The sequence below is a fragment of the Oryzias melastigma genome, linkage group LG6 (assembly GCF_002922805.2).
Source record: "Oryzias melastigma strain HK-1 linkage group LG6, ASM292280v2, whole genome shotgun sequence".
NCBI classification, from domain to species: Eukaryota; Metazoa; Chordata; class Actinopteri; order Beloniformes; family Adrianichthyidae; genus Oryzias; species Oryzias melastigma.
Window position 1 is genome coordinate 23147460 of NC_050517.1, and position 11632 is coordinate 23159091.

Consider the following 11632-nt stretch of genomic DNA (forward strand, 5'->3'; position numbering starts at 1 on the left):
CTGCTGGGCCTGGGTCATTGCACCTCAGTCCCATAACCTTTAACCCCTGACCCCTGTCAGTTTTCTTTTTCCTTTGTTTAATTGGAGTAGATCTTCCATGTTGAATCGTCCTGCAGACTTAAGTTGAGACATTAAATTTAGCAGATTTGTTCAACACCAATTTAAAAAAGAACTGTGTTGATGTCAGTATGTGTCCAAGATCTCAAAGAGATCAATCTGGTAAAATCAAATATGTTGTGAGAGATTTTCAGCTGCTTACTTTCACATTAGTTTTAATGCAGCATCATTTCTTTTGGTCGTTTTAAATATTATCATAAATTACTATCTAATATGACTTTAATATTTTCTACTTTTTGATATACTGTAAAGTCTAAATTTATTAACAGAAATTAAAATGAATAAATCACAGGAAAATTAGCTAAATTTGAAGCCATTTTAGTACTAATGATTAACCTTTCTTTAAGAATTATTTTTCATATCTAAAAAATGTAAAGGAAAAGGCATAAAAATGTGCAAAATTTAAACAAAACATTAAAGGTTTTTGTCCCCGTATTGATTCTATCTGATTTGGTTAATACTATTTATGAAAGCAGTTATAAAGCTGATAAAACCTTTTAACATTTCATTTTTCTTTTTAGTTCTTGACTTGATTTAAATCTGGATTAAGACTTTAATTGTCTTAATCCAAATTCTTCATCATATATTCCCCAATTTTTGCAATTGTCTTACAATGTAATAATAGGTTTACTCAGAGCTTACAAAGGTTTTATGTTTGCAAAACAAGCCCAAACCATCATTCATCTACTTCTGTGCTTTACATCTGGTTCAGCTATTAGACACCCATTATTCAGAACACATAAATGTTGTTGAATTTCTGTCTATTTTGTTGTCAAATTGAGAAATTATTGTGCAGAAGACAATTCTTCATTTTAATTTTTGACATCTTTCCCTTCTTGAATTTTCCAGATAATCATGCTGCCACAAACTAAATTCTTCTGATCAATCACACTTCATCAAGATGAGTTCAGCAACATTTGTTTGGTTCCCCAGGAGGCTATTTAACAATTCTACAGTATGATGTGGAAGAAAAGCATGAACAAATCCATAAAGAATTGCACATTTGTCTCGACTTCATCTGTGATTGACCAAGCCATGTGACCTTAAAGTCACAATGCTCCCATTTCTCAACTGATCACTGGAGGCTGGTGCCTGTAGGGAGGAATTCCTCCTTCAAATCCATGTCAATCTGATTTCACATCTTAAAATAAATAAATGTACAGCCTAGTGTCAAAAAAATGTATTGAATTTAATACTTTATCATCCTTATTGCTTTTCTCCTAATTCATAGCAACATAGTGGACATTGTGGACAGTTACAAGTAACTAGATTTTCCCACAGACAAATAAAATAGAATTGAATGAAATAGAATATCTTAATTTCTACAGCACTTTTCTCAGAAAGAATCACAAAGTGATTTACAAAAGGACCATAAAATGAAATCAAAACTCAAAGGTAATAAAATACAACAATTATAAAAATTTAAAAAAGCAAAGCAAAGTAACAAGTAGAGTCATACAAACACCAAGCAGGGACAGACGTGGGCTACACACACCGGCGCCATCTCATAAAGAAGAAGAAAAAAAATCCCAGCAAGTTCTGTGAAGTTTGCTGAAAATAACAAAGTCTGGGCTATCAAACATGGCCTAAAGATCATCAGATACTATAATTGTATAATAAACTATCCAAAAAAGGAGACATAGACCACTAACACCAAGACAACAAAGCTACAAATGAAAGTCCAGGACTATTAAATACCAGAGCTAATATTCAAGATGAAATATTAAAGATCAAGCAAGACATTAGAAATAAAAATTTGTTTCAGATACAGTAAATAGAGGTTGGGGTGTCCAAGACCAAGCAGGACTCCAGGTACAGGCTTTGTAAAGATGCTCCTGAGATGATCCAGTACATCAGGGTTCAAGATGTTAACAGGTAAGACATGTAGAACGCCATAACCAAATGGCTGTAGAATATACAGAAATATATGTGCTGAGTTTGAGATGGAAAACTTTAAAGTCAAGGTGGGAAATACATCAGAAGATAGAAATAAACACAAAGTCCAGTTATGTAAACAGAAATGTTAATTTATTTTTTTATTTTTTTACCTGGTGAGGTTATACTAAGCAAAATTATATGTATTTTATTTTATTTTATTTTAGCATTCCCATTTATCTGCTTCCTGCAGCAAAGGAACATGGGAGTTGGTGTCCCTCTCCGCTAATGCACTCAGGCTGGGCAGTTTCTGACAGCAGAGACTCGGTTAGCCTGACAGCTAGCTGCTCAGCACTCACTGCTAACGGCAGAAATAAGCTAACCTGCTGTGTTAATTCAGAAAAGCCAGAATGGATTTAAAGAATATTCTGGCACAGCTTGACGCCGCCAACGAAGAGGACACAGAGAGGCTTTTACAGCAGTATAACCGTGAGGTGAGTCTCTGTGAATGTATTTGTTGTAATCAAAACAAACGAATTAGCTAACATTAGATAGCTAGTTAGCTACATAGTTAGCGGTGAGTGTAAAACTGCTTGCTGACCTGGAATGACGCTGAACTGAGATTTTAGTTTGTCAGAAACGTTTTATTTTTTATTTTGTTTGACATTTATTTAGATAATAATACATTTACAAATAAAATAAAGCATCGCTTCGATGCTTTCAGTCCCAGGGTAGTTGCTAATGCCTCCCTGGATACTTTATTATAGCTCTGAAAGTATTTGTTTAATAAATTCGACTCTTAATCCCCCTGATGTGTCACAAACTCATCTACGAGGTAGTTTTTGCTTTTCTTCTACTAAATATATGAGGCCAATGATAAGAAACCTGTTCCAGGATGATCTTGTTTGTGTTCAATCAGCTACTTTTAAGGCAATCGCATTAGAAAGTCTGGTTGTTACCAAAAAATAAAGTAGGTCAAAGAGATTAAATTCACCTTGATACACAAGTTTTAACCTGCCAAAACATCACTTATAAATATTTTAAAACTAACCAGTTGTACCTTCTGCCATAAACGAACCTGATTTAGATTTATTTTGTCAATTTACTTATATATTTTGGAAGAACATATACAAATTCATCATGAATTCTGTTATTTAATTTTACTGTAAAAATGACATTTTTGGTTTTCATAATTTCATTAGAAAATCATGACGCTTTCTTTTTTATAGATAAATATGCTATCATTTATGTCAAAATTTCATATTCACAAAAGCAAATTTGCTAGTAAAAAGACTGAATTTTACTCACCTAAATGGAACTTTATCAGTATTGGATAACCTCTCTTTAAAAAAAAAAAAGTTTTGAAAAACTATCAGCATCTTTAAATGTTTAGGGCTGTGTCCTGTTTTATTGTGTTTTATATTATTATGTTTTTCCTGTGTTTCCATCTTGCTAAGTAATTAAGAATAATTGTGTCTTAAACATATTTTTGAGTTGCAGTTTGTTTTTAGACCTTATGTTTAGGATGTATTTTCCAAATTTTCAGAAAATATCTGTTTAATAAAAGAAGTTATAACTTCATAAGAGGAGGTTTCTTGTTTGTTTTCTGTGAGATAAATAAACATATTTTTATCTTTCAGAACACTCAGACTTTCACTTTTGATCATAAGGAAGAAACCCTGCGGATTGTAAGTCTCTTAACTTTGAAGAATGCTATTAAATGAAAGCATAGACACAATAATTATGAGTTTTTCCTTTTTTTTTTTTTTTTTCATCTCTCATTGCAGAAACTCTGTGAGAGAGTGCTGACAGTCCTTGGGAGGCAAGTTCAGCCCACCTGTCAGAAAACCTGCTTGGAGACGCTCCGCATCTTGTCCAGAGATAAACATGTCCTGGCACCTGTAGCCACCAGAGAAGGCATGCTGATTCTGGCAGGGATGGCGAGGCTGTGTACTGGACAGGAAGACGGCGATGACCAGGAGAGCCCTCAGGGATTCGCGCAGTCACAGGAAGAGGAGAGAGTGGTGGTGGAAGCCTTGAAGTGCTTGTGTAATGTGTTGTACAACAGTCCAGCAGCTCAGCAAGTCAGTGTGGATGTTCATTTGGATCGCGGTCTGTGTGCCAACCTGCGCACGGCCAGAACGTGGCAACATGAGGTGGGCTTGTTCACCCTGCGCCTCCTCTTCTTGCTTTCTGCCCTCCGGCCTGATGTGAGGGGCATTTTGAGGAGCAAATTGCACGCTGTGAAACTGCTGACAGAGGTGCTGGAGCACACTCTGAATGTGAACTGGGTCGGTCCCTATGAAGCTGCCTGTCCAGGTCCGGAGGTCCTGCCACTGCCTGCAGAAAAGAACGAGAGAGCCATGGAAGCGCTGAAGGCCTTGTTCAATCTAACACTGTCAGAGGCTCGGAATGAGGTGAGTGTGCTCAAACATGTCGAGTGATGGTGACACTTAAGCATGACTGTACACAAGTTATTTGTCTTATTTTCTTCTGATTTTGCAAGTCTTCTTTAATGTGGATGTGTAAATGACCTAAATGTTTTTAACTACTTTAAGGACCCAAATTTAAATTCCCACTCCAACTATATGTTTTTCTATTTTGAATTTGTTCTCAGTGGTCTTTTAATTATGATTATGATTTTTTAGCAAGAAGCCTCTGTTGTTTTTAAGCTTTCTGCAAAGCTGCTGGAGCTCATTAGAGCATGTTTTTTGGTTTTCTACTTTCACTAGAACTCTGCTGGTGAAATAAAACCCCCCCAAATATTTCTGCATTAGACTGGTTTTAGCCAGGAAAACAAATAGTTGCACAATAAGGCGGCTTTTGGGATTAGCAGATAGAGTATTAGAATTTCTGCAGATCTGTCCGGTAAGTTTTGTACTGCTGTGATCATTCAGCCATTATGATGGCGAGCACATCAGAGCGCCAGCACAAGGCTTCAATTGTGTTGTGACAAGCTGTCAGGTTAAACCTAAGAAGGTTAACAGACCTTATGATCTAATGCAAAACATTTGAATTTTTATAGTAGAGTAGCATTTGCTTTGGTTTAAAAGTATATATTTTTTAACTGTATCTTTTAAACATTTGTGTCATTTGTATGGTATTTGAACTCAGAGGACACAGAACTGCAAAAGCAGCTTCTGACAGTGTAAGTCCAAACTGATTTAGATGATTTAGACCTTAGGATCTTTTCTGTCCTCCTAGATTTCCAGACCTCGTCTTTCTCCTTTGTTGTAGCTTCCCTAGAATATTTTGGCTACATTTTCTGTAATTGAGGAAGTATTTTTTTTTTTTTTTTTTTTTTAGAAAAATGTTTGAACTAAGCATGTTTGGCTCCACAGGAGGATCACCACCAGTTCCGACTCATTGCTGCTATTCTTCGTCACCTGTTGATGCTGAAGACGGAGACGGAGGAGAAAACGGAGGAAGCACACAGGTGGGAAGGTCTTCCTCACTTCCTACAGATGAATGCTACATCTCAAAAAAACATGAGCTCTTGGCCTCATATATGTATTTTTTTCACAAATTCTGCCCTTTTTTCAGCTTTGCTTTCAAACTAAATTTCTTTGGTTTTTCATATCCCCAGTCATGCCGTCAACCTGCTGAACAACCTGCCCGTGTCTTGCCTGGACGTCTTGATTGATGTGCCCGTCCAGGGAGGTGTGGACGAATACGGTGGAAAAAACATGGAGGCGGTGCAGGTGCTCATCGACTTTATGGAGATCAGAATTGACAAGGTGAGCTCTGTCATGTGAGGTTTGTCCGCAACTCCGTGTGATTGATTCATTTTCTAACTATCCGTCTGAATGTTTCACTCAGTCTTTCAAATTCATTATAAATAAGTAATTATACTACGTATAATTCAAGATGAAATCACACCATAAAACAACATTTGGAGGCTTTGAAGTGAAAACTAAAGCCAATAAAAAAAACAAATGTCATGGTAGGAATGCTGAGACAAGGACATGGAGCTGGTTGGAGTTGGCTGAAATGCTATCAAGGGCCTTCATCATCTCACTGGAGAACCTCATCATCAATAGAGTGTAAAAAAGGCACAAGTTTCTTATAAATTAGTTAAAAAATAGGGTAAATTGTCTCTTATTGATGACATATGATGACACTTTTGTTCATATTCTTACATTTATTTATTAACACTCTTCTGTTTAAGTTTAAAGAGGGGGTCAGATATGACGACATGGTCTAGTAGTGGAGTTTAGGGACTTTTTCTCTAAGCAAAGAGCTCTTTAGAAAAGGCACTTTGATTTTGTATAAGAAACTCATCTAATCTGAAAACGGAAACTAGGAAAGTTGCATAACCTGCGATTATGTTAGTGTGAATGCTTTTTGCTGAAGTAGTCGCTGAGGATGCTGAAGCTTTTTGCTGAAAATGGTGATGCAATTTGTTTTAATTGCTGAAGGGATTTGCTGAAAATTCAAAAGTTATTTGGAGAATGTTAAATTTGCTAAAAGACTGGAAATTTCATTAAAAAAATTATGAAAGAGCGCTTAAGTTTACCTCAATTTCTGAAAATGTTTGCCCATGAATTGCCCATGAATTAATATAAAGGCTTGTTGTAATCTCAGTAAAAATACTGAATTTAAAGACTGTCTCATTCATCTCCTGTGGGGTATATTTTGCTCAATATTTCAAAAACTATATAGTTTATGAATACCAAAAATACAAGCAGTAATATCTTGAACTAGCTGAAAGTTTTGATACCAGGATTGCTGAAATCGCTGAAGGTGTGATCGTGCCGAAAAACATTCGTAAAGGAGCAGGAGAATCCCTATAGTGTGAAAGTTTACTAAGCGTTCACACAATTACATATCTGTTGTGTTTTTTTTTTTAGTGTACAGGAACTTTTCCTCCATTCTTCTCCTTTTTGTTATTGACACTCTCGTGTCCAGATTTTCACTGTGAAATGTGTTTGTGACTCTGAGCAGGGCTCCAACTACAAAGAGGGACTGACGCCGGTGCTCAGCCTCCTAACCGAAGGGTCCCGATGCCACCGGGAGATCCGCAGATACATCAAAGCTCAGGTAAAGTAGCAGAAGACGAGCCGAGATCACAGAGGATTACTCTGTTTACATGATGGTTCCATAGTTTTTGTCCTAAATGACAAAGCTATGGAACAACATCTAGACATCAAACCGCTGGTTCTCCAGGTACTCCCCCCTCTGAAAGACGTGAAGAACCGACCTGAGATCGGCACCACCACCCGAAACAAACTGGTCCGCCTCATGACACATGTGGACATGGGCGTGAAGCAGACGGCGGCGGAGTTCCTCTTTGTCCTCTGCAAGGAAAGTGGTGAGTGGAGCGTGCGATGTAGAGTGTGACAGCGTTCATGAAACCACAATCACGTTTTTTTTTTTTATCTCTCAGTGGACAACCTGTTGAAGTACACTGGATACGGAAACGCGGCGGGCCTGCTGGCAGCTCGAGGGCTCCTGGCAGGAGGCAGAGGAGACACGGAGTACTCTGACGACGAAGACTCAGACACAGAGGAATACAAATCTGTCAAACCTTTGTCAGTGACAGGATTCATTCAAAAAAATGAATATACCTGTGAATCAGTTTGATGCCAAGGCTTAATGTCTCCTTCCAGTATCAACCCAATCACCGGGCACATCGAGGAGCCGATGCCAAACCCCATTGAGGAAATGACAGAGGAGCAGAAGGAGTACGAAGCTGAGAAACTGGCCAATATGTTCGTCAAGCTGAGCAGGTAATAAACAAAAAAACTAACCAGAACCTTTTTTTTTTGGCATCAGCCGTCATTTCAGCAGACAGGAATGCCAACTTTTTTGAATGAAAAGCCACACAGAATACCACAGAGGTCATGATCGAAAGTGAACTTTGAGGTTCCACTGTTGCAGTGGCCTGTTTGTCATTACCTCTGCTGCAGTTGTTGACCTTTCTTCCGTGAGCAGAAGCTCCTCTGGCCTGCACAAAAGTGAAACTGAGCTCTCTCCATGTCAACCAGTCCATCATAGGAAGAATCTCTTCAATTAGGCCCTGACGCCCAGCACACCGCCGCATTCAGCTGCAGCCGCTGCTGCTGCATCATTACCACCTCTACATTAATTACCGTCTAATTGGCGCCCCGCCACATTCAGCTTTTTTTTTTTTTTTTTTTTAATAAGACGTCCTGACTTTATTCTCCTCGAACGCGAGGAGCCAAAACGGCGAGCTGAGCCGGACAAAAAAGCGGCTCGGGCGGATAAAGATGAGGAGACACGGGTGGATAAATGGGGGAGACAGAAGAAAGCTGACCTCGTCATTGTTGGGCTAAAGAGGGCGTTGAGCTGTAATGGGACTCGGCGAATAAAAAGATTCCTCGGAGGCTACTTGGTCTTTCTTTTCTTTCCCCAATGAGGATGCAGCAATGACAGGGAGGTGCTTCCATTAGCGCAGGTGCTAAGGAGCTTGCTCAGCACCCTGCAAGAATGCGCTCCCCTAACTGTGTAACTGCTCCTCCAATTATCCCATATCCTCAACCTCCTCGCTGCACCTTAACCATTACACCTGCCAGACTCAGGTTTAAAATCAAACTTGTATTAATAATGTGTGTTTTTAAAATTCTATTTAGTCAGTAATGATAAGAAATTTGAGTTTTATCAGATATGACTACATAGTAGAGCTGGGTTGATAAAATCGATTAATTGATCCAAGCTTGATGCTAACGTATAATGGAATTTCCCATAGGACGGCTAATGCTAACGCTTGGGTGACCTAAACATACATTACTGACTTTAATATACTCACAAACATGATTTTTCCAAACAATTTTAAGGAAATATTTTTAAAGTAACCATTTGTGGTCTAAAACACAGTTTTTTGCTCATACTTTCTTATTTTTCTGGAATAAAGTGTAATGCTATAGCGCAGGGGTTGGCATCCTATAACAATAATAGAGCCATTTGGGCTCATTTTCTACTGATCAAAACCTAAAAGGAGCCGCACAGTCATACTTTAGCCTTTAAGAAAGTTGGATTTACATACATGACCTTCTTTATTTTAATAATTAATAAAAATTATGTATATTTTTGGCACAAACAAAAACAAAAATATAAAAAAAACTGGCATCTCTCAAAATTAGATTTTTCTTTTTTTTTTTTACATTTGATGAAAGCTCAGATAACTTATTTTCAAAATAAAGAATGCTCTGTGCCAAACAAACAGGATCATCTCAGTGCAGTTCTGGGCAGCTATTAACCTTAATATGTGCTTTTAACTCATAAAAGATTAGACTTTATACAAACGTTTTTTTATTTTACAAATCATATCTGTGCATTCTGAAGGTAGCGTTGAGCAAACAAGACATCTTCAGGTCAACGGGGATGTAAAAACCTACATAGTTTATCATCTATGTGCACCTCAGCCATCAATTTAGAAATTTAATCTAAACTAAATAAATGCAAGTTAAGTAATCCTTACTTTAAAAATTAGCTAGTTTATTTTTCTTTTATCTTTTTTTTGTTCCATTTCCCCTCTTTGTCCTCAGCAGTCTTACACTGCTGGGTTTTGTTATTTTAGTTTGGGTTGGACCTCGGTAGTCTTAGTTTGTGGGCTTTGTTTATTTGTTTTCTTTAGGTAGTTTTGGTTAGGCAGCCATTAGCAGGAAGCTGCTGACTCCGACCGTCGACATGGCTGGGTCAGCAATGTCCCTGACCTTTTTTATGTTTGGCCAAAGAGCCACATGTGGATCTGGAGCCACAGGTCTGCAGACCCCTGCTATACCATCTTCGCCACCTAGTGGCCACACTGAAATACTCTCCAGGAGAGGCAGAACAATTGTTGGAGCTTCTCCTTTTGAGAATCCATGCAACACACTGTATGGTATTAAAAGCCTCATACTGTAATTTCCCTAATAACTTTTACAGTATGTGAACAGTTTCAGATTAATATGAATATCTTCAATATATATATATTGATTAATATTATAAACTGTGTAAACTCAAAATTGTATCAAATCGAATTGAGTGAATTGAAAGAATCAAATCAATCCAGGCTCTGGTGAATCGAATCAAATCGAATTAGGAAATTATTGATAATACCCAGCCCTACTCCGTAGTTCTTTTTCCCTTAATATTTCATTTTTTAAGGTAATTCCATCATTTCCACCAACCAGAAACTTTCTAGTCTGTAAATTGCTCTTTTAAAATCTTCTTTTGGGATTTTTTTCAGAAGGAATGACAGTGGAGGGGTGTTGACACACAGTGCAGGTATAATTGGATTAGGTTGAAGGGGTGGTGGCCACTTTGAGGAGATTAGTCTGAGCACTGATCCTGTAATTAAACTGCAGCAGGAGAGGAGGGGAGGGAGGTAGGATGGCCAGACAGGGGCAATTGTCCATGAGGGGGGGGGGGTGTATAAGGGTCCTCGAGCTGTGTCTGAAAGAAGAGCGCAAACGTGTAGCAGTCAAAGCCCTCGTTAAGGCTGTCCTTCCATACAAAAGGTTATTTTTTTGAGACTTTTTTCACCTTTGTCTTCACAGCAATAACGTCATCCGACCCATGGGCGTCAGGCCGGACGGGACGCTAGCGCCTTTAGAGGAAACTCTCTGCGATCCGCCCGAGGAGAACCCAGATTCAGACTCTGACTAGCACAGCAGTTCGTATCCAGGCTGAGCACACTGGGGGGCCAAAAACATCCAGACCTGTGTCCCATTTCACGGCCCGGACCCTTCTGTGGATTCTCCAGAGTGTTCTCCGTAGCATACCAAACATCCGGCACGCCGCCGGCTCACAGGCACAAAATGTTTCGACTTCAGGGGCAGATTTAGACGCGCTAAAGTGAATGTATCTCCGGGGGGGGGGTGAAGTTCATACTTAAACATTTGACTTTTTTAGACCATATTTTGAGTATTTTTGGCCCAGCTGTAAAGTTTGGTTGTTCTGGTGAATCTCAGATGGTCCAGTCATGAAGTGGGACATAGCTGAGATGCTGTGATGGCTGTTAGCCATTCTTTGAGGGGGGAGTGGACTGAGCTGTGGCAGGAAAACAGTCCTAATGGATTTGAGGCCTTTATGGTTAATGTGCTTCACTCGTTTTCCCGCTCCTTCCGCTGAAGCTCTTAGTATCATTCTGACTGTAAACGCGGTTTGTTTATAGAACTGAATCATTCCTTTTACGTCTTTGTTTCTCGTTTTTCTGTTAGATGCACATCGGAATTGTAAACACTGAAAAAAGATTCTATAGACTCAAATGATTTATCTGCATGATGCTAAATTTCTAAATAACATTTTTTAAATACTTTGCACAAACATTCGGTTCGATTTTTTTTTTTTTTTTAGTTGTCATCAGGTGGAAATTTGGCTGAAGTTTCACTGATTTTTTGCTGGTTACAATCTATAACAGAGTATTGCTTTGTCTAAAAAGATGTGACGTGAAAGAAAATTGTGTGAAGCGGTTTCTCCTTCCTGGGAATCACCACTACTGCCTGCTTACAGGAAACAAAAAAAAAATCTGGCTTTGCATGGCTGTTCACTTTGAATTTGTTCTTTCCTAATCAAATGTTTTTACTCGAAGCCTTGAAAAGTCAAACATTTGTTACATTTTCCTGTTATTTTTATTTATTTGTAATAAATCCGTTGAGAGATTTTTGCTGTCTTGTTGATTCATGATGTTCCACGT

At 38.4% G+C, this 11632-nt stretch overlaps 1 protein-coding gene across 1 annotated transcript; it reads left to right on the top strand.

Annotated features, from left to right (window-relative positions):
• Positions 1-1884: 1884 nt before the first annotated feature.
• Positions 1885-11598, top strand: ric8b (RIC8 guanine nucleotide exchange factor B). Its single transcript, XM_024282148.2, has 10 exons — positions 1885-2486; positions 3633-3680; positions 3780-4409; positions 5334-5428; positions 5579-5729; positions 6937-7032; positions 7159-7303; positions 7379-7523; positions 7602-7721; positions 10494-11598. The coding sequence occupies exons 1-10, from the start codon at positions 2403-2405 to the stop codon at positions 10600-10602; spliced, it is 1623 nt and encodes a 540-aa protein (XP_024137916.1). The 5' UTR covers positions 1885-2402; the 3' UTR covers positions 10603-11598.
• The last annotated feature ends 34 nt before the right edge of the window (positions 11599-11632 follow it).